Consider the following 23,855-nt stretch of genomic DNA (forward strand, 5'->3'; position numbering starts at 1 on the left):
ATCCAGGAGCTCTAATGAATAGAAATCAGGGAGGGAACCTGTACATTGAATGAAGTCTTACCTGGTACGTGGGTGAACAGTTGTGATTACTGGAGGTCAGTCGTCTCTGATACAAGGTTTCAATGAAGCAAATAGCAAAGTTAGTTCAATGCTAGTATATGTGATAGAGCCAAGCAGCATGGAAACAGGCCCTTCAGCCCAAATTTTCTGTGCTGACCAGGAGTTGGGACATCATGTTACAGCTGTATTGCCAGGGCCACATTTGGAGTACTGCATAGAATTCTGGTCTCTCTGTTATGGGAAGGATATTATTGAACTGGAAAAGATGCAAAAACAATTTACAAGGACGTTACCGAAACCGGAGGGTTTGAGTTATAAGGATAGGTTGAGACTCTTTTCCCTGGAGGGTTGGAGGCTGAGGGGTGACCTTATAGAGGTTTATAAAATCATGAGGGGCTCAGATAAGGGAATAGCCAAGGCCTATTCCCCAGAGTAGGGGAGTCCATGAAACCAGAGAGGTTTAGGGTGAGAGGGGAAAGATTTAAAAGGGGCCTGAGAAGCAACTTTTTCACTCAGAGGGTGGTGCGTGCATGAAATGAGCTGCCAGAGGAAGTGGTAGAAATGAGTGCAGTTACAACATTTAAACATTTAAGTTCAGACAGGTTCATGTCTAGGAAAGGCTTAGAGGGATATGGGCCAAATGCTGGCAAAACAAAGCTCTGGTATTAGGATTAGGGACCCAAAGCTTAGTCAAAGTCTACAATCTCAAGGAGGCCGTAAAGGGAGGAATGAGATTGAGAGATGGAGGCAGAAATCCCAGAGATTATACAGCTTAGCCACCAATATTGGAATGAAGGACCTAAAGGATGTGGGAGAGACAGGAGATAAATATTACCAACTGCGTGAATTTCTGCAACTCTTTGGCAATGAATGGGCAGACGTGCTTCTTACTTTGCTGCATAGAGCCTTTCCTACCTGCGGGGTCACTCAATCCCACCCAGAGTTTGGAGCAAAGAGCTGTAATTGAGGGATAATCAGTAAAAGAGGATGACAGCACTATCCAAGGTGGCATGGGACAGTGAGACAGGAAATGCTGCAATACAGGAAACCAATCCTGAGTGTGGCCAAGTATCAGTTTCAGACAGCAAGAAAGATCAGAGGCCTTTCATATCCTACCACATTAATAGGAGGCCGTGGGTGTTTTACACCAGTCTGTATGATCACTGAGTGTTATTTATCCCTCTCACTGCAGGAAACAGTGACCTGCATTTGTGCAATGCCTTCTCAAGAAAATAGCCCCAATATAGGCTCTGAATATGGCAAAACAGCCCGGTCTGGCCTATAGGTGACTCCAGACCAACAGCAATGTGGTTGATTCTTAATTTGACTCCATGACTGCACAGGCAGGCGGCTCTAGTTTAGTTTGGGATCATGTTTGGCACGGACTGGTTGGGCTGAAGGGCCTGTTATCACTCTATGACTGAACAAACCACTCAGTTCAAGGGGCAATTAGGGATGGGTGACAAACGCTGACCTTGCTAGTGATGCCCATGTGCCATGAAAGAATAAATAACTTGATTTTTAAGCACCTATCTCCCATCAGGAAGATTTTAGTCATCTCCAAATAGATCAAAATTCTGTCAAGATTTGCTGTATTATGATTCTGGCAGGTCCCACGGGATGTTTTATGTCCTCAAAAGTGTGATATTAATTCCCCATGTTGTTGAGCCAGAGTAAAAGGACGGTTACAAATCTCTGCTGTGATTCTGAACTCTTGGGATCCTTTCTACAAATTCCCAGGACAGTTTCTGGTCTGTGCAAAGAGGGCCTCATCTTCTACATTCTGCACCGGCCAGTATCCCATTTCCATGGTAACTCGCTCCCTTTCACTGGAAACTTTCGACGTGGTTCCAACTCTTTTTAAGTACTTTGATTTGTTGTTGCGACTCACGGTGTGTTACTCCCTGCCAATGAGTGCCTCCTTTTCAATTCTCCTACAGTTCAATGCCCTGACTTTTGTTAGCTTACACTCCCATGATTACAGGCAAGCATTGTCATCCCTGTAGCATTGCAGCTGAACTCTCCAAGAACTAAAGATCCCAACAACCCAGGCGTAAAATTAACCAAAGTGTGGCTTTTCCTTTCAATACATCTGTTTTATTAATTATAGAACTGTTGGAACACGAGAAAGGGGGTGTTCGTTAACTGTCAGGTTTCTCTTCCAATCGTAGCACCCGATGGTGTTCACTAGTGACAGATGGCCAAAGGGCATCTTTGTTGACCAATGGACAGTCACGGAACGGAGGTTGGAGACAGGAGCTCCCAACTTAGGCGTCTCCAAGATCGTGAGCCAGAGGTGCCAACAGTGTCAGCCCTGGCACCTCACCGAAGCAAGTTTCTATGGGCGAACCACAATGGCATTTGCTGGCAGGGGTCATCTTGGCCCAAAAGGTAGAATCCTTACGGCGCAGGTAGAGGCCGTTTGGCCCATCGGCCCTGCACTGACCCTCCGAAGAGCATGCCACACAGACCCACTCTAATTCCATCCCCTGTGGCTAACCCACCCAGACTGCACATGATGTGCAATTTAATACGGCCAACCTACCCAACTTTTGGACTGCGGGAGGGAACCGGAGCACCCGGAGGAAACCCACGCAGACGCAGGGAGAACGTGCAACCTCCACACAGCCCGAGGGTGGGATTGAACCCGGGTCCCAGGTGCCATGAAGCTGTAGTGCTAACCACAGAGCTACTTTTAATATTGCAGCTATCATAGTCTAAGCCAATCCTGCCCATTTTTTATTTTAACAAGGCAGGTGTGGTCAAGTAGTAACTTCTGTGGCCTTTTACCAATTTGCTCAGAACCCCCAGGGCCAAGAATCCCGAGCCATTGGCCGAGTTGAAAGCAGAGACGAGGGATTATCAACTCTGAAACATGCCACGCTCTCACTCAAAGACTGGAAGCCTTCCATTTCTATGGCACCTTTCATGACCTCAGGATCTCCAAAAGCAGTGAGCATTCATTCAAATATATTTTAACGTGTAATTATGGTCGCCCTCAGCAGCAGCGATGTGATAATGAGCAGGTGGACTTATATAGTGGAGTTGTTTAATGAATAAGCAGAGACATGAGCAATTCCTCCAGTTCCAACATATTGTGTGCTGGTCAATGGCCGAACCATGAGCAGGTGAATTAATCAGGATATCCCAACTCTAAAGCCACATCCCACCCAATCCCAGCCAAAGTTTGTGGAGTCATTTACAGGCAAGAAATTGGGCCATCCCATCCGTCGAGCACAGGCCAGCTCCTAATCCAGTCAAACACCCAAACTGTTCAAACCTTCCTCAGTTTTCTCAAGTGTCCATCCAAATTCCTGCGAAATTATTGATCATCTATCCTTCACCATCCCCATGGGCATTGGGTTTCCACATCATGCCCAACCACTGTGCGAAAATATTCAGCCACACTCACCTCCCATACATGATTCTTTGAAGTTTGCGTCACATAGAGACAGGGTGGCTAAGAAGTAGCAGGAACTGCTGATGCTGGAGAATCTTGGAAAACAAAGTGTTTGAAGAAGGGTCCAGGCCCGAAACGTCAGCTTTCCTCCTCCTCTGATGCTGCTTGGCCTGCTGCATTCATCCAGCTCGACACTGTGTTATCTCAGGGTGGTTAAGAAGGTGTTTAGCACACGTCTTTATTGGTCAGGCCTTTGAGTATAGGAATTGGGACATTATGTTGAAGTTGTACAGGACATTATTGAGGCCTCTTCTTGAGCATTGTGTCCAGTTCTGGTCACCCTGTTGTAAGAATATTGGAGAGCATTCAGGGAAAGGGTGTTGCTGGGGCTGGAGGGTTTCAGTTATAAGAAGAGGCTGGATAGGCTGGAACCTTTCTCACTGGAGCATAGGACGTTGACTTCATGGGTATTTTTAAAATCCTCAGGGCCATGGATAGGGTGAAGAGCAAACGTCTTTTCCCCAGGGCAAGAGAGCTCAAAACTGGAGGGCAAAGGTATAAGGTGAAAGGAGAAAGATCGAAAAGGGAGTTACTTTATCGCACAGCGAGTGGCTCTAAGGTGGACTGGACTACCCAAGGAAATGGTAGATGCAAGTACAGTTACAGCATTGAAAAGATATTTAGACAGATACATGGATAGGGGAGGTTTAGAGGGATATGGGCCAAGTGCATGCAAATGGGGCTAGTTTAGTTTGGGAAATCTGATTGGCATTGGCAGGGTCTGTTTCTGTACTGTAAGGCTCTAAGGCTTCTTGCCTCTAATGGTGAATGTGTACCCCCTTGCCATGTTTGTTCAACTATTGGAGACAGCTTCCACCTGTCTACCTTATCAGAACTAGTCATAGCATTGTTCACTTCGTTTGAATCCCCTCTCAATCTCTTTTGCTCCAAAGGGAACAGCTCCATTTCCCCGATCGCACCTTGCCTGTACAATCCCTCATCACTGCGACCAATCTACACTTTCTCAAGGACCCTCAGTGATTTCCGAAATGCAGTGACCTGAATGTGTCTGTATGGTTGGAAAGTTCCCATTTGGGATAAGCAAGCAAAAAACAAGGAGAAAATCAGTCTGTGTTATCTTCCACATTATCCTGTAATGCATCGAGAAATTTAATTCCAGATTCTGTTTTGTTGCTGTACATTTTACTACGTTTCTATCAAACCATGTATCCTCCCAAGTGTTTTATTGATTAGCTGTTCCCTGCGTCACACCAATGCTTAAATTAATTAACTTCAGAAAAAGAGGCATCAGGACAAATGTAAGAATGTCAAACATCAACGGGAGCCAAACATTTACAATGGATGAGAAAAAGGTGCAAGTCAACTCTGATTGGTCAAGTGTTGCCATGGGGAATGCACAAGGCAACCATTGGTCCCTCAGGATTTTGTTCAGTCCAGAAGTGGCGCTATACCTGGCCATGTACCTTTTCCTGTCGAGGGCATGTCACTGTATGTATACGTGGCTTCTTGTAAGCTACAACTGTGAGGCTCGCTAGATCGTCCTGTATTATTTACCAACATCAGGGAAGCTGGTGGTTTTTAGCCAATTCATTCACGGGATGAGGGCAGCGCTGGCCAGGCAGCATTTATTGCCAATCCCTAATTGCCCAGAGGGCGGTTGAGAGTCAACCACATTGCTGGGAGTCTGGAGTCACATGTAGGCCAGGCCAAGTAAGGATGGCAGCTTCCTTCCCTAAAAGACATTAGTGAACCAGATGGGATTTTCCCCAACAATCAGCAATAGATTTACAGTCATCATTAGGCTCTTAATTCCAGCTATTTTTTTTAATGAAATTCAAATTCCACCATCTGCTGTGGCCGGATTCAAACCCAGTTTCCCAGGGACGTTATCTGGGTCTCTGGATTAACAGTCCAGTGATAATACCATTAGGTATTATTGCCTCCCCATATGGGTCTGGTAATAATTACAATGTGAGTAATCCCGAACCTCCAGATTAATAATCGAAAGACGTGTGCTGGAAACCTGCCACAAACAATGCTGAAGTTTGAATTCTATAAAAAGTAGTGACTAATTAACTACTTCTGAATGTTATTTTTTATAAAAAAGGTCCCACCTGGCTCATTAATGCCCCTAAGTGACCGACATGTGACTCCAAACCCGTGGTTAGCTCACTGGGTAATTAGGGATGGGCAATAACTGCCCAGGGACACCCGTACCCCCCAAATAAATTTTTATAAATCTTGGCACTATTTGGATTGTTTTAAAAATTGTTTAATGGGATCACATCCAACATTAGACCCCAACATTTATCAGGAATGCTCACATTCTGTACCAGTAAGCAGCTATTTTAATTCACTCATGAGTGAAGGTGTGAATGGAGAATCCGACATTGATTCCCCACGCCCGGTCATCCTGAGGAGGTGCAAATTTTGCCTTATTCTTGATGCAACGGAGTGCCTTCATTGACTAACACAGAAGGAGGTGGTCAGCTAGCCATGTTGCTGTAGGACTGGAGTTAGATAGGGTGGGCGTTTGCGAACCAGTGGAAAATCTCTTTGTCTGGTGTTCACATCTAAAGCCTTTTGTCTCTGGGGTCTCTTAAAATTCAAGAGGGGTTTTGAGTTCTCTGCGAGGTGCCTGGATTACAACTGCAGTTACACTACAAACCTATGTGCCTAATGTAAATCCTCCAGTGTATTAAGAAAACCCACTGGTCTATTCCAGAATTGTGATTTTCCCATTTTTGTTCGAACAGTGGGTGGGGCACACACCTCCGAGGGACATATCATCCGAAGGGCAATGGAGCCAATTGAAAAAATGACCTTCCAACATCAATTATTATTTCGTCTTATGGGTACAGCACACTTAACTTTCAGTGGAAGGCCCTAACACCAAGTAAGGCAGGTCAGCAAGTCAGACACACACTGGAGTGTTGGTCCAGATTATAAACTGGTGTTCTGGCATGGGACCTGAACACACATTCTTCTGGGTCAGTGCCAAGTACACTGCCAAATGAGCTAATAGAATCCATCTGCGACTTGGGACTGTGGCAGAGTCTCAACCCCTCCCCCATTCCCCAACCCCCAAGATATACCTGTGTCTCATTATAGAATGGAGCCAATGGCTTCCTCATCAGAAGAAAGGGGAAGAAGCGATTGTTTGTTGAAGTAACATTTCGGAGGTTTACTGATTCCCTGTGGATTTTGGGAAAACCCTTTCTTCCATCTCACTGCCTACCCAGAGCACAGAGACCAATGCATGGACCCTGCCACCGGCTCCCAATGCAACGCTTACACTTCAGGACCTCCAGCCTCATTTCCCCATCTTTCTGAGCCTCGGCACCCCTCCACCCTCCCTATTGCCATAACTCTGCCTCTAATCATCCGAAACCTGCACAGCCTTCCATTCCGGCCTCCATTTTAAATGCTCCACCAACGGTGTCCACGCTTCCAGCTGTCTGCTTCCTAAACTCTGCGATTTCCTCCCCCCACCCCTCTCCCACCGTTTCCCCACTCTCTGCCTTGCTATCTCCTGCTTCTTCGTTAAGAACTATCTTAAAAACCTGCCTGAATGAGTCACTTATATCTCCTCAAAGCTCGCTTGTTAAGCACTTTGGGAGGTTTTGCCAGCTAGAGGCGCTATGTCAATGCACGTCACCATGCTGTTGTTGCCAATAATTCACTGACTCGGCTCAAGGCAAAGTAAAAGTGCAAACTAAGGGCTGCAGATTGGCGAGCAGGGCACAGGAGGCATCTCATACACAGCGGTCACTCTTTCTCCTCCCGCTGTTGAAATACCGCCACAGGCACCACAGAACACCTCTTGCCTTTAGGAGGTTTTTCCAAACTTTCTTTTCTCAGGATCTGCAGCCAATCCTTTTCCTCACAGCTTTCATTCTGCAGCTCTGAGCTCGGACAAAATCGGAACATCGCCAGCTGCTCTCATGGTCTGATGGGTCTTCCTTGGTGCAGGCCTCAGTTGGTCTGGGTCTCAGGGTACACACCTGGAGTACGGTGTACAGTTTTGGTATCCTCACTTGAGAAAGGATGTACTGGCCCTGGAGGGGATGCAGAGGAGCTTCACTATGTTGCTTCTGGAATTGAGAGGGTTGGCTTTTGAGGAGAGATTGAGCAGGCTGAGATTATTCTCATTGGAATTCAGAAGAATGAGGGGGAATCTGATAGAAGCAAATACAATTATGATGGGAATAGCTAATATAGAAGCAGGAAGGTTGTTTCCACTGGAAAGTGAAACTAGATCTAGCAGACATAGCCTCAAAATAAGTTGAGGAGGAACTTCTTCCTGCTAAGGGTTGTGAATCTGTAGAATTCCCTGCCCAGTGAAGCAGTTGAGGCTTCCTTGTTGAATGTTTTTAAGGTAACGATGGATTTTTGAGCAGTAAAGGGATTGAGGGTTTATGGTGAGTGGGTGGGTAAGTGGAGCTGAGTCCATGAAACGATCAGCCATGGTCTTATGGAATGGCGGAGAAGGCTCAGGGGGCCAGATGGCCTATTTCTGTGTGTATTTCTGATGCTCTTATTTATGATCCTGCCCCTGGTGAGAGATAGCTTCCTCTCGCTGTCTCCACACTTTGTGAGCCGCATGGGCACCTACACTGTGACTAGAATGAGTGTTCTCTGACACTCTGGAATTCCAACAACCTAAGACCATAAGATGTCGGAGCAGAAGTGGGCCATTCAGTCCATCAGGTCCCCTCTTCTCATTAAATTAGATCATGGCTGACCTGATCATTCTCAGCTTCACCAAAAGCTCTCCAAAATTTACCAAAGATCCTCAGACAGCACCTTCCAAACCCATGACTACTTCCATCTGGAAGAACAAGGGCAGCAAATACATGGGAATATCACCCCTCCCCACAGGGAGGAAGCAGGAGAACGTTATTGAGGAACATATCAGCCATGATTGAATGGCAAAGCAGGCTTGATTGGCCAAATGGCCCAATTTCTGCACCTATGTATAATGGTCTTATGGGCTTAGCCACTCACCATCCTGACTTGGAAATATATCACCATTCCTTCAACGTCGCTGGGTCAGAATCCTGGAATTCCCTCCTTAAGGGTGTTTGTTGTGGGTCAACCCACAGCACATGGACAGTAGTGGTTCAAGAAAGCAGCTCATCCCCACCTTCTCAGGGGCAATTAGGGACGAGCAGTAAATGCTGATGACACCCACATCCTAAAATGAATTAAAAAAGTATGGTTCATGTTTTTTTCCTTGATTTCCTTACTCATTAAAAATCTTTCCATCTCAGTCTTGAATATATTTAATGACCTCGAGAGCCATCTTGAGGAAAGAATTCCACAGATTCACTCCCCTCCGAGGGAAGAAATTCCTCCTCACCTCTGTCTTCAATGGGTGATCCCTTACTCTGAAATGATGCCCCTCTGGTCTCACACTCTCCCATACCAGGGGAAACAACATCTTCAAGGCCCCCTAAGAACCCTTATTTAAAGAGGGAGGTGATGGCCTATGGTGCTATTGCTGGACTGTTACTCCAGAGATCCAGAAAACATTCTGGGAACCTGGGTTTGAATCCCAACACAGCAAATAGTGCAATTTGAATTCAATAAAATATCTGGATTTCAAAAATCTAATGATGACCATGAATTGATTGTTGGGAAGAAAATGCCATCTGGTTCACTAACATCGTATAGGGAAGGAAACTGCCATCCTACAGGGAGAGGCTGAATAGGCTGCGGCTATTTTCCCTGGAGCGTCGGAGGCTGAGAAGTGACCTTAATGAGGTTTATAAAATCATGAGGGGCATAGATAGAGTGAATAGCCAAGGTCTTCCCCAGGGTAGGGGAGTCCAAAACGAGAGGGGCATAGGTTTAAAGTGAGAGGGATTTAAAAGGCACCTGAGGAGCAATTATTTCACACAGAGGGTGGTGCATGTATGGAATGAGCTGCCAGAGGAAGTGGTGGAGGCTGGTGCAATGACAATATTCAAAAGGCATCTGGATATATGAATAGGAAGAGTTTAGAGGGATGTGAGCCAAATGCTGGCAAAAAGGTTAATTTAAGAAATCTGGTCAGCATGGACAAGTTGGGCCAAAGGGTCTGTTTCTGTGCAGTACATCTCTATGACTCTACAGTAACTGAATACAGCATTGACTGCAGAATGGGTTAAATCAAATGTTTCATTGATATATACCCTGTTTTATCCTACGTATAATCCACTATATTCACCACATACCTCTGTGTGTGAGCCAGTTCCGCATGTTCCAGACAAAAACATCATTAGAGTCTCTTGGGCTCTCTGTTGGATTTATTTGATAATTTACAAATTCCATCCACTGAACGGGAGCAGATATTATTTTGTTTCAGTTCTGCTCACTCCACTTCAAAATCTGCTCAGAGTTGGAGAACATCAAATCATCGACAAATAGGAATTTGTAAAATCCTTTCCCATGTCTACCCCCACAACCACTAGCAGCCTCTAACCCTTCTCACTGAAATGACTCACTTCCCATGGGTTCTCAAAGGGGATTGTGTTAATGAGTCAAACTATCATCTCGGAGCAAATTACTGTAGATGCTCTGACGAAGAGTCATCTAGAGTCGAAACATTGGCTTGCTGTCTCTCCATGAATGCTGTCTGACCCATTGTGATAGAGATAGTAGGAACTGCAGATGTTGGAGAATCTGAGTTAACAAGGTGTAGAGCTGGATGAACACAGCAGGCCAAGCAGCATCAGAGGAGCAGGAAGGCTGATGTTTCGGGCCTAGACCCTTCTTCAGAAATCGAGCACCTCATTTCTGATGAAGGGTCTAGGCCCAAAACATCAGCCTTCCTGCTCCTCTAATGCTGTGTGGCCTGCTGTGTTCATCCAACTCTATACCTTGTTATCTCTGCAAGATAGGAGATTGCCCAGAACCTGTGATTTCCCAGCAGGCAGTCCAGTTCGAACTGTATTTTGGAATGAGCAAGCAGTGTACAGAGTTGTGGGAATGGACTGGTGTGATTACAAAGGGACTGGTGTGATTACATTATCTCGACTTCTCTGTCAGCTTCTTGGAAACATCTGCTGTTTTTAATTCTGTTCTGTTTGTTATGGACCAGACCAAACCCCTTTCAAATATATCACGGAGATAACCTAGACCCTAACTTTTATGTTGTTTAAAGGGCATTATGTGGTGCTGTGTTCTAGATATAATTTCATTGGTCACACTACTTGGCTTTAAGCAAAACACATTTTATTCTTACACCCAGTTACAAACAAAAGGAAGCGGAATTGGTATAGCTTTGACTCTATTGAAAAGGAATCTTAACGGAATAATGGATTATCTAACTACTAAGCATTAACTGTTCCAATATAGGAAACACACTCCTGGCAAAAGGCAAATTCAGTAACATGGGTTGTTTCACCAGCAATGTTTCTCCAGTCTGGGAGAAAAGAACACCTCAAAAAAAATCCTGGCATAGAGAGCACTCCAGCTTTTTGCTGTGCCTGAGAGAGATGTACAGCTGCTTTTGCCACCAACTCCATTAGCCCCAATAACAACTGAAAACTCAACTCAAACCCTGGCTCTATGGGAGCCTGACCTCACCCATTCATGCTGCTTCTATTGTTCCAAATTTTAAAGAAAATCTCCAGGGCCTCACAAGCTGCTTATTGGCTCGGGACACATCACAATGTCTCTCTGTCTCAGCATCTCTTCATGTAATAAAACCCAGGGGCAAAATCCGCCTCTTAAAGCCATTGCCTCATCGCACATTATACTTTGGGGTTTTTAATTTGCTGTTTCCCCAGAGTTCACTGGCTGGTAAAGTATCCTGGGTTTGTCAGGCACCTTATTTCCCTTCAGAATTTCAGCATTGTAAATTCCAGTGGAGCGGGATGTGAGTCTAAGAGATTTCTGTTGCTTTTGATGTCCATCCCAATACCCATTTCCCACCTGCCCCCAACCACACCCCCCCACCTTAACAATACTGCGAGGTGCTGGATGGGACAGACATAGATGCAAGAGTAGGCTATTCAGCTATTCTGCTTTACCATTCGATGAAATCGTGGCTGTACATCTCCCCCCAAATGTTATTTCTCAGACTATCCCCAAATCTCTTGATATCTTTAACATCGGAAAGTCAATCGATTTCTGCCTTGAACATACTCAACACCCTCTGGGAAAGGAATATACCACCATCAGAGTGAATAAATTCTTTGGCTCAGTTCTTCTGTAGTATTTACTGAGGCCATGACAAAGCTCACCCAGGCAACATTGATACAAGCAACACCTGTTAAAAAAACTAGCTGTTGGCTACCAGGTACAGAGATACAACAGGAACAAGAGGTAATTCCCACAAGAAATGAACAGGGCGACTGCCCTGGGATCATAAGCACAACTCTGAATTAAGAAGGAAGGATGAATGAGCAGGCCATTTCAGACTGAACCAACATCACCACCTTACCTCGGGACTGAGTAATTGTTCCGAAAACTGGGAAAGAGAAATGCTTAACCTTGGCTGAGTCTGAACAGAGTGCATGCATTAAATAGTTCAAATCCGGCATCACTTCAAAAGCCGATCTCTACTAGTCGTATTAATAATTTAGTCTAAAGAGGAATGAGTCTTCCAAGTTCCAGCTTAGGTGGATTCAGGAAGAAATTGATTGGGACAGGGAGCATAAAACTGACCCGGACTAATGGGAGAAACTAATTGGATTGGTTGGGACGTCGATGGGATTCAGGCTGGGGGATGCATTTGGTTATTAGGCACGTGTCAACACGGCATGTTTAATCAGACAGAGACAGAACCATAATGTACTGGAGGTGCAGTCAGCCATTCAGCTCATTGAGACTGCTCTGCCATTCAGTTATGGCTAATATGTTTCTCAATCCCGTTCTCCTGCCTTCACCCTATAACCCTTGGTCCCCTTACCAATCAGGAACCTATCTAACTTTGCCTTGAGGAGGTTGGTGGGGTGGAATGTTCACATCCAGCATGTCACCCTCCGACACTTCTGCCACCTGCGATCCAACCCCTCCACCAAAGAGATATTTCCCTCCCCACCCCTAACTGCCTTTCACAGGGACCACTCTCTCCCTGACTCCCTCATCCGCTCCACACTCTCCACTAGCCCCACCACCCCCAGCACTTTTCCCTGCAAGCGCAGGAAGTGCTAAACGTGCCCCTACACCTCCCCACCTCACTTCCATCCATGGACCAAGACAAACTTTCCATATCTGACAGGGGTTCACCTCTGCATCCTCCAACCTGGTCTACTGTATCCATTGCTCCTGATGTGGCCTCCTCTACATCAATGAGACCAAGCACAGACTCAGGGGCTGTTTTATGCAGCCATCTGCGCTCTGTACACTATAATCAATAACACTTTCTGGTCACTAACCATTTTAATGCCCCCTCCCACTCCCTGGGAGACATGTCCATCCTGGGCTTCCTCCGGTGCCACAATGATGCTACACATAAACTGGAGGAGCAACACCTCATATTCCACTCACAGTCTAGAAACTGTCCAGATAGACTTTACAAAATCATAGAAATCCCACATAACTGACCAAATGCATGAATACAGTGCCATAGATCTCACAGTAATTGTCCAGGTGAGCTAAAACAAGGCTGTTAAGAAGGCATACAGTGTTTTAGCTTTTATTAATAGAGGGATCGAGTTCCGGAACCAAGAGGTTATGCTGTAGCTGTACAAAGCTCTGGTGCGGCCGCACTTGGAGTATTGTGTACAGTTCTGGTCACCGCATTAGAAGAAGGATGTGGAAGCTTTGGAAAGGGTGCAGAGGAGATTTACTAGGATGTTGCCTGGTATGGAGGGAAGGTCTTACAAGGAAAGACTGAGGGACTTGAGGCTGTTTTCGTTAGAGAGAAGAAGGTTGAGAGGTGACTTAATTGAGACATATAAGATAATCAGAGGGTTAGATAGGGTGGATAGGGAGAGCCTTTTTCCTAGGATGGTGACGGTGAGCACGAGGGGGCATAGCTTTAAATTGAGGGGTGAAAGATATAGGACAGATGTCAGAGGTAGTTTCTTTACTCAGAGAGTAGTAAGGGAATGGAATGCTTTGCCTGCAACGTTTGTAGATTTGCCAACTTTAAGTACATTTAAGTCATCATTGGACAAGCATATGGACGTACATGGAATAGTGTAGGTTAGATGGGCTTCAGATTGGTACGACAGGTCGGCACAACGTCGAGGGCTGAAGGGCCTGTACTGTGCTGTAATGTTCTTTGTTCTATGTTCTGTGTTCTAATGCACAAGCATCAGTGATTGCAGGTAGATTGATACAAAATCACAGGTATCACAGTAACCATTCACATAAACTCATGAGGAATGGTAGGTAACCCAGCAGAAGTGCAGATAGACTGATACAGAGTGACAGGCATCCCAATGACTGTCTTGATAAACTAATGAAGAAGCGTAGGTATCCCACAAACTGTTTAGTTAAACTGATGCAGAATCACAGGTAACTGAGAAACTGACTAGAGAAAGGACCTGTACAGAATTGCAGGTCTCCCAGTACCTATCCAGATCAACTAATACAGAATCATACAAATCCCAGAAGCTATCCAGATGAAAACAGTACAGAATTACATGTATCTCAGAAACTGTTCAGATTGACTGACGCAAAATCCCAGGCATTACAGTGACTGCTCACTTAGACTGACGCAGTTTCATCGGGCATTCTGTGAAGACAGGTAGTACAGAAACGTAGATAGCCCAGATTGTGGCACAGAAAGACTGATACTCTATCATGAATTTCCTAATAACTCCCCTGAAAGGCCAGTACCATGTGATAGATATCCCAGGCTGTAACCCAAATAGGGTCAGAATGCCAAAATACCACAGGCACTTTCAGTCCTTAAACGCAACATGTGTTTTATTTTAAAGTGGCCTGCAACAGAGACAAAATAACTGCAGGTGTGAATTCAGTGGCTGTATGCCAAGAGGTCTGTGTGGAGCCAATGGGATTTAATACCTAAAAGAGTCAAAGAAAACAGACCGCACTGTGACTTGTGTGACTAAAAAAATAATGAGGGATTGATAGTCCCCTGCTCGACAGCAAGTCACCATGTGGATTATGCACCACACTGCAATAATACCTTGAGTGTTTTTTTTCCCCATCAAACAAGAGGAATTGAGTACAGGAGCAAAGAGATCCTTCTGCAGCTGTACAGGGCCCAGGTGAGACCGCACCTGGAGTAATGTGTGCAGTTTTGGTCTACAAATTTGAGGAAGGACCTTCTTGCTATTGAGGGAGTGCAGCGTAGGTTCACGAGGTTAATTCCCAGAATGGCGGGACTATCATATGTCGAAAGATTGGAGCGACTGGGCTTGTATACTCTTGAGTTTAGAAGGATGAGAGGGTGTGATTGAGACGTATAAGATTATTAAGGGATTGGATACTCTGGAGGCAGGAAACATGTTTCCGCTGATGGGTGAGTCCAGAACCAGAGGACACAGTTTAAAAATAAGGGGTAAGCCATTTTGAAACGGAGTTGAGGAAAGACTTCTTCACCCAGAGAGTGGTGGATATATGGAATGCTCTGCCCCAGAAGGCAGTGGAGGCCAAGTCTCTGGATAATTTCAAGAAAGAGCTAGATAGAGCTGTTAAAGATAGTGGAATCAAGGGTTATGGGGATAAAGCAGGAACAGGATACTGATTGTGGATGATCAGCCATGATCATAATGAATGGTGGTGCTGGCTTGAAGGGCCAAATGGCTTACTCCTGCACCTATTGTCTATTGTCTATTTCAACTGTACTGGAGGGTGCTTGTTGAGCTAAATGTTCTGATGTGCACCAGGCTGGGTTCGAGCATGAGTGTGTTGTGAAGGTCACAGTTGTAGAATTATCCCCTAGTCTTCCCTGTGCTACAAAGAACAAAGAAAATTACAGACTGGAACAGGACCTTCGGCCCTCCAAGCCCGCGCCGATACAGATACAGGTCAATTAAAATGAGCTCGCTAGCAGCCGGATAAAAAGGGAAAGGGGATTAAAATGGACTCTCAGCCTGCATGGAACTAAATCACAGTCAAAAGGAAACAGAGACATAAAATCTCAGCCAACGTGAAACACCAAGAATCCTGAATCCAAATGTTCAGCTGCTCCCACTAACTTCTACTGCAATGGCCAAACATTCAATGATCCACACCTTACGGATACTTCAGACTTTTACCTAATTGTTCTGTTTCATTTTTTGACTTTTTTTTTAGATTCACCCCTTCCTTCTAACCTACGTTAACACCTTGGTATTTCTGATCGCAGTAAATAATAACCACAAACTTTCTGATAGCTGAAGAAAATTTGCTTAAATTCACACTTTTTACAATGTGAGGTCACATGGGACTGGGAGACAGGAATGCACAAGGGAACGGGCACTTCTTCCATAAACTTTCACGTGACCAACCAACGGGGTGGATAACGTCAGAAAGACAGCCAATGAATCCCTACTCACCCAACAGCTTAATGCTTTGGGACACAAAGCATTTCAGAACCATAACAAGTTCGAAAAGGTCTTACAAAGTCATCATAATACCCCGACAGACTAATACAGAGTCACTGATATCCCGGGTTAGAGAGAGAGAGACTGATACAGAGTCACAGATATCCTGGGTAAGAGAGAGAGATACAGAGTCACAGATATCCTGGGTTAGAGAGAGAGAGAGTGATACAGAGTCACAGATATCCTGGGGTAGAGAGACTGATACAGAGTCACAGATATCCTGGGTAAGAGAGAGAGATACAGAGTCACAGATATCCTGGGTTAGAGAGAGAGAGAGTGATACAGAGTCACAGATATCCTGGGGTAGAGAGACTGATACAGAGTCACAGATATCCCAGGTTAGAGAGAGAGAGAGACTGATACAGAGTCACAGATATCCCAGGTTAGAGAGAGAGAGAGTGATACAGTCACAGATATCCCAGGTAAGAGAGAGAGATACAGAGTCACAGATATCCCAGGTTAGAGAGAGAGAGAGTGATACAGTCACAGATATCCTGGGGTAGAGAGACTGATACAGAGTCACAGATATCCCAGGTTAGAGAGAGAGAGACTGATACAGAGTCACAGATATCCCAGGTTAGAGAGACTGATACAGAGTCACAGATATCCTGGGTAAGAGAGAGAGAGAGTGATACAGAGTCACAGATATCCCAGGTTAGAGAGAGAGAGAGTGATACAGAGTCACAGATATCCCAGGTTAGAGAGAGAGAGAGACTGATACAGAGTCACAGATATCCTGGGTTAGAGAGAGAGAGAGAGACTGATACAGAGTGACAGATACCCCAGGTTAGAGAGAGAGAGAGTGATACAGAGTCACAGATATCCCAGGTTAGAGAGAGAGAGAGTGATACAGAGTCACAGATATCCCAGGTTAGAGAGACTGATACAGAGTCACAGATATCCTGGGGTAGAGAGAGAGTGATACAGAGTCACAGATATCCTGGGGTAGAGAGAGAGTGATACAGAATCACAGATATCCTGGGTTAGAGAGAGAGAGACAGGTACAGAATCACAGATATCCTGGGGTAGAGAGATAGAGAGTGATACAGAATCATAGATATCTCGGGTTAGGGAAAGAGGAAGACTGATACAGAATCACAAATGTCCCAGGTTAGAGAGACAGACTGATACAGAACCACAGATATCTCGTGTTAGAGAGAAAGACAGATATCCTGGGTTAGAGAGAGAGATACAGAGTCACAGATATCCTGGGTTAGAGAGAGAGAGAGAGAGACAGATACAGAGTCACAGATATCCTGGGTTAGAGAGAAAGTAATACAAAATCACAGATATCCTGGGTTAGAGAGAGAGAGAGAGAGACAGATACAGAATCACAGATATCCCGGGTTAGGGAAAGAGGAAGACTGATACAGAATCGCAAATGTCCCAGGTTAGAGAGGCAGACTGATACAGAACCACAAATATCTTGTGTTAGAGAGAAAGACGGATAAAGGTTTACAAATATCATGGATTAGAGAGAGGAAGAGAAAGAGAGACTGATGCAGAATAACAGACATCCCAGGTTAGAGCGAGGCCCTGGTACAGAATCACAAATATCGTGGGTTACAGTGACAGACTCAGACATCACAGATATTCTGGGTTAGAGAGAATCACTGACAGAGAATCTGAGAAATCCTGGGTTAGTAGGAGAGAGAAATGACACAGCATTACAAGCTACCCTGTTTATAGATAGATAGAGAGAGAGACAGATACAGATTCAAAGATATTCCAGGTTAGAGAGAGACTGATACAGTATCACAAATGTCCTGGATTATTGAGATAGAGTGATGCAGATTGAGAAATACCCAGGTTAGAGAGAGAGATGGATACAGAATCACAGATATCTCAGGTTTGAGAGGGAGACTGATGCAGAATCCTGGATATCACAGGTAAATGGGAGAGACTGATACAGAAACACAGATATCCTGGTTTGGAAATGACATAGATCCTACAGAATCATAGACATTCCAGGTGAGAACAGCAAAAGACTGGTACAGAATCACAGATATCTCAGTCCCTGGAAGCCGGTTTGCCTGGAATATGTCCCATGTGTTTTCGGCCCAGGTGCCACTTTCTTTTTCTAGCTGGCTGTTGCTGGGCTCCTGGACTAGAGGCTGCTTTCAGGTCTCAAGGCTCTCCAGAGCTGTGTTAACCTGCTTCTTTGGGTTCACCGTCTCATGCCTGCAACCCAAAGACCTCCAAAGGTCCAGTTCCTTGACACCTTTCAGATTAAATTCCATTTTAAAACATCATTTTATTGAGAACTGTCATGCATTAAATCTTAGCGATGTACTACTCAGACCCTGAGCTTATAGTCAAGTGGTCTGACTTCAGTGTGAGTTACATGTTACTGTTGTTATATTGCTGCTTTATGGTTAACACAACCTTCATGTAACCAAATCTAAAACCACAGCCGTTCCCAATCTGCCCTCTCTGACTGGTTTTCATGTTGCATTCAATGTTTGTAGCTCAAATCCACATCAATTGCTCCCTGTGAAATCAAAGTGCTACATACCACTGAATGGAACATTTCAACTGTTATTTGATTCCTAGTCAGTCAACAAAGCTGATTGCTCCACAATTATTACAGAGATGGTAGGAACTGCCTTTGCTGGAGAATCTGAGATAACAAGTTGTAGAGCCGAATGATCACAGCAGGCCAAGCAGCATCAGAGGATCAGGAAAGCTGGCATTCGAGTCTAGACCCTTCTTCATTTTCTGAACAAGGGTCTAGACCCGAATGTCAGCTTTCCTGCTCCTCTGATGCTGCTTGGCCTGCTGTGTTCCTCAAGTTCTACATCTTGTTATCTCTGCTTTGCAATTGTCCCTGTATTGCAGGATTCTAACGGGAATCTGTGTGTGTGTGTGTGTGTGTGTGTGTGTGTGTGTGTGTGTGTGTGTGTGTGTGTATGAGAGAGAGGAAATCTCACTCTGTGTGTGTGTGTGTCTGTGTGTATGAGAGAGAGGAAATCTGTGTGTGTGTGTGTGTGTGTGTGTGTGTGTGTGTGAGAGAGAGAGAGAGAGAGAGAGCAAGAGAGAGAGAAAGACAGGGTGTGCTGCCTGTGTGTTTGAGTTTGTGTGTCAGTCAGTGGGTGTGTTTGGGTATGTGTCAGTGTGGGCTCTTTAGAGTGTGTGTCAGACTGTATGTGAACACGTAAAAAATGTGTCAGAGTGTATGTCTAGCAAAAGGTGTGTGAGAATGCGTCAGTGTGTGTTCAGATAGCCTCAATGCATCAGACTTTGAAAGTGGGTGCATGTTAGTATGTGTCAGAGTGGGTGTGTCAAGTGTGTTAGACTGTGTGTGTCAGAGTGTGAGTGAGTGGGTGTGTTCATGTTTGTGAGTGGGTGGGTGTGTCAGTGCATGTGTGTGAGTGGGTAAGTCAATGTGTGTGTGAGTTGGTGTGTTAACACGTGTGTGTGTGTAACTGGGTGTGATACTGTGTGTATGAGTGGGTGTGTTAGTATGCATGTGAATGGGTATGCCATTGTATGAGTGGGTGTGTCAACATGTGTTTGTGAGTGTGCATTAGTGTATGTGTATGTGTGTCAGTGTGTGTATGAGTGGGTGTATGAGTGTATGTGTGAGTGGCAGTGTTAGTGCATGTGTGAATGGGTGTGTCAATATATGTGTGAGTGGGTGTATCAGTATGTGTGTGAGGGAATGGATGTGTTAGTGAGTGAGTGAGGGGGTGTGCTAATGTGTGTGTGAGTGGGTGTGTCAGGGTATACGTGAGTGAGTTTATTAGTGTGTGTGTGAGTGGGTGTGTCAGTATATGAGTGGATGTGTCAGCATGTGTGTTTGTTAGTGGGTGTGTCAGTATGTGTGAGTGAGTCAGTGTGTCAGAGCATGTGAGAGTGGGTATGCTAGTGTGTGAGTGAGTGTGTCGATGTGTGTGCAGACAGCCTCAGTACATCAGAAAGAGTGAATGTGTGTTATTCAGTGCGTATCAGCATGTGTGTATGTTAGTATGTGCCTGAATGGGTGCGTCAGCATGTGTGAATGGGTGTGACAATGTACGTGTGAGTGGGTCTGTGTGAGTAGTTGTCTGAGTGTGTGCTTGGGTGTGTGTGAGTGGGTGCATTGGTGTGAGTGAGTGTGTATGTCAGCTTGTGTGCGTGTGTCTGTGTGTGTGAGTAAGTGTGTCAATGAGTGGGAAAGTGTGTGTATAAGCTTGTGAGTCAGTGTATAGGTGAGTGTGTGTGTAAGCGTGTGTGTAAGTATGTCTGTGTGCGTGTGAGTGAGTGTCTGATTGCTGGGTGTGTCAGTGTGTGAGTAAGTGTATGTGTCAGAGTGTGAGTGAGTGTGTGTGTCAGTGTGTAAGTGAGTGTGTGTGTCAGTGTGTGGGTGAGTTTGTGTGTGTGTGTTTAAGTGAGTGTGTGCGTCGGTGTTTGGGTGAATGTGTGTGTCAGTGTGTGGATGAGTGTGTGTGTCAGTGTGTGGGTAAGGGTATGTGTCAGAGTGTGTGTGTCAGTGTGTAAGTGTGTGTGTGTGTCAGTGTGTGGGTGAGTGTGTGTGTGTGTCAGTGTGTAAGTGAGTGTGTGCATCGGTGTTTGGGTGAGTGTGTGTGTCAGTGTGTGGGTGAGTGTGTGTGTCAGAATGAGTAAGTGAGTGAGTGTCAGGGTGTGTGCAGACTGTCTCAGTGTACCAGACTGTGGGAGCCGGTGAGTGTGTGCCAGGGTGTGTAATGCGAGTTGAGGTAATTACTTTAGGCGGTGCAAGGACAAAACGCAGAGACATTGTTTCTACATTCACATTTTCTCACATTTTTCCATGTTCACGACCAACATCTTTAACATGACAAGACCCTGTAATTCAGGAGAGAATGTGCAAACAACCCCACTGCTCACCAGGTAAGGAAGGGCACGAGCAACCATTGCATTTATCAGCCACCGAGATAATGAACATTTCTCACCGTCACAAGCACATTCCCAAACCAGACTATCAGCGCTTGAAGGAAAATTCCTGCGTAATGCTGCAGGTGAGGAATTCAGTGCAAGGTTTTGACATGACGAAAGAAAAACTAGTCGGCATTGTTAAAGTAAAATTATTTCAGGTTTTTTTTCTCTTTTATCAATACTAAACGTTGGGCAGGGATTTTGTACTATCCTTTGTACAATCATTAATAAACAATATGAAACATTTATGCAGAATTAAACCGAGCTGTAATGCGCCACCTACCAAACGCCACGAGTGCATCCCGTCTGAATCTTTGAGACCCACATTGGTTTCAGAGACAGCAGATGTTGGTAACGGCGTAGTGTCTCTCTTTCTCCGTTACACGGGTTTGTGGGACTTGACGTTTGCAGTTCCCTGGATGCAACAGCGTTTATTTACTGAGGTGTTTTTTAAATGACTTTATTTCAATTTAACGAGAGGGTTGGGGAGGGTGGGGGGAGTCCATATATTTCAATTACAGCCCTGGGTTTCCTGTAAAACACGCTGCTCCCTCACTTGCTCTTTCTCTCTGTCTCTCTCTCATTCCAATCGGCAGATCCCAACATAAAGCTCCCCTCCTGTATCCTGGAGTGGGCACTCTGACTGGAAACGGATTGTTTTGCCGCTTCTTTACAACATAAGCAGGATGCCATTCTAAACGAATCGCACCTTCCTGAACGTTTCTCATTTTTTTACACAGAAAGGTGATGTTTCCCCTTTCTCGGGGGGAGGTTTTGTACCCTGATTGGAGTAATGCTCTTCAAATCGAGGCAAGTAACTTTCTCTGTTAAATGTTAAATTGTCAGGATTTTAAAGAATCTTAGGTTTTAAGGAGATACAATGCGGCACCGTTCACTCTCCGTACGCAATCCTGAACGCTTCTCAACCGCAAGATGATCATGATTTTTAGTTCTCTCCAGTTTTTTTTTGTGTGGATGTGGGTGTCGCGGGCTGGCTGCAGCATTTATTGCCCGTTCCCCAACTGCCCCTGGAGAAGGTGACGGTGAGCTGCCTTCCTGAACTGCTGCGGTCAGTCATAGAGACGTATAGAAACGAAAACAGAAAAGCTCAGCAGGTCTGGCAGCGTCTGTGAAGTGGAAGCAAAGTTAACGTTTCGGTTGGAGTGACCCTCCCTCAGAACCGTGTATGCATCTGTGTGTGTTGATACAGACGAACAGCTCAGAAACAGACCCTTCGGTCCAGATATCCCAAATTAATCAATTTCTATTTGCCAGCATTTGGCCCATTTCCCTCTAAACCCTTCCTATTCATGTACCCATCCAGATGCCTTTTAAATGTTAATAATTTTACCCGCGTCCACCCTTGTCTGTCCATTCGACGTCCTCTGCATGAAACAGTTACCCCCGTAGGTCGTTTTATGTCTTTCCCCTCTCATGTTAAACCTATGCCCCTCTAGATTTGGATTCCCCCACCCTGGGGAAAAGCACCTTGGCTCTTCACCCTACCAATATCCCTCATGATTTTATAAGTCTGTATAAGGTCACCCCCTCAGCTCCTGGGATAATAGCCTCAACCTATTCAGCCTCTCCCTGTGGCTCAAACCCTCCAACCTGGCAACATCCCCGTAAATCTCGTCTGAATCCTTTCACTTTCACAACATCCTTCCCAAAGGAGGGAGGCCAGAATTGAACGCAATATTAAAACCCAAACATAAAACGCGGTGAAAAAAATCCCAACAAGCTGATTACATTCTTTGGGTGTCACATCCGGTCACCAATCACGACTTTTGCTTCTATTTATTAGAAAAACTGAACTTTAAATGACTTTTTCTGTCACTTTTTAACCCTCCTACTCGAGGAGGGAGGGGAATGAGGTAGGAATTCTAGTGAATTCTTTGAGTGTCTGAGTATCATTTTGGAAAAAGAAACCCGCCGGGCAATTCTGTTGGTTGTGAGATTTGACCAAACACCTCAAATTTTGAGCAAAAAAAAGAGGGCAATTGCCCACTGACGGAGGGTGGAGGGAGTGGGCACTGGGCTTGAGGATAAGGCGCGTAGGAGGCGGTTATGTTTTCTGCTTTGCTACTTGAACATCGTTGTGTCTGCTTCACCCTATATGTATTAAACAAAACCTTCCAGCCTCACAGGGACACTCCCTAAAATGTGTCTGTTGATTAAAAGTAATCAGTTCACATCTCACAACCCTCCTACTTCTATCTCCCCTGTTTGCTCCAATCTTACCGCCAAAAAAAGGTTGGTTTATGAAGGATTTTTTTGGTTTTAAAGGATGTCAAAGGAATTAAGACCAGTATGGTTTGGAGTTGCCTAAGCGAGGAACCTGCCCGGGTTTATTTATCGCTACCTTGCAGACACCACAAAAGTGGGGGCGTTAATTTAAGGGGAGAGGAATCTCTGACTCTTCAGGCAGTTAAATTGCACAACCCCCCGCCCCCCCCCCACCCTCTTGTGCTCGGGGTTGTGGGAGGGGATTCTGTTTTATGTAATGTTTTATTATAGAAGGGTATTCAGTTTTATATTATTTTGGAAGGGGATTTTGTTTTATATATTATTTTGGGAGGGCTTTTTGTTTTAGATATTATTTTGGGAGGGGTTTCTGTTTTAAATATTATTTTGGGAGGGGTTTCTGTTTTATTTAACATCCTATTTTAGGAAGGGGTTCTGTTTTAAATATTATTTTGGGAGGGGTTTCTGTTTTATTTACCATCCTATTTTAGGAGGGGTTTCTGTTTTAAATATTATTTTGGGAGGGGTTTCTGTTTTAGATATTATTTTGGGAGGGGTTTCTGTTTTATTCAACATCCTATTTTAGGAGGGGGTTCTGTTTTAAATATTATTTTGGGAGGGGGTTCTGTTTTACACAACGTACCATCAAGGACGGCGTTGTATTTTGTACAATATCTAAATGGCGTTTTACCGCAGCGATAAGTTGAATGAAAGAGAAGTGTTTCAGAAAACAACAGTCC

General features: G+C 44.9%; 1 protein-coding gene across 3 annotated transcripts in view; it reads right to left on the reverse strand.

Annotated features, from left to right (window-relative positions):
- LOC125447679 (homeobox protein Meis1-like) overlaps nt 1-21,289 on the reverse strand; it is a 318,867-nt gene extending 297,578 nt beyond the window's left edge. For all 3 annotated transcript variants that reach the window (XM_059640899.1, XM_059640894.1, XM_059640900.1), the window contains exon 1: nt 21,155-21,289. In XM_059640899.1, coding sequence (XP_059496882.1) covers nt 21,155-21,172 — 18 coding nt within the window. In that variant the 5' untranslated portion in view covers nt 21,173-21,289. The remainder of the gene's footprint in view (nt 1-21,154) is intronic.
- Nucleotides 21,290-23,855: the final 2,566 nt, after the last annotated feature.

Source organism: Stegostoma tigrinum, chromosome 39 (genome assembly GCF_030684315.1).
Source record: "Stegostoma tigrinum isolate sSteTig4 chromosome 39, sSteTig4.hap1, whole genome shotgun sequence".
In the NCBI taxonomy this organism is placed as follows: domain Eukaryota; kingdom Metazoa; phylum Chordata; class Chondrichthyes; order Orectolobiformes; family Stegostomatidae; genus Stegostoma; species Stegostoma tigrinum.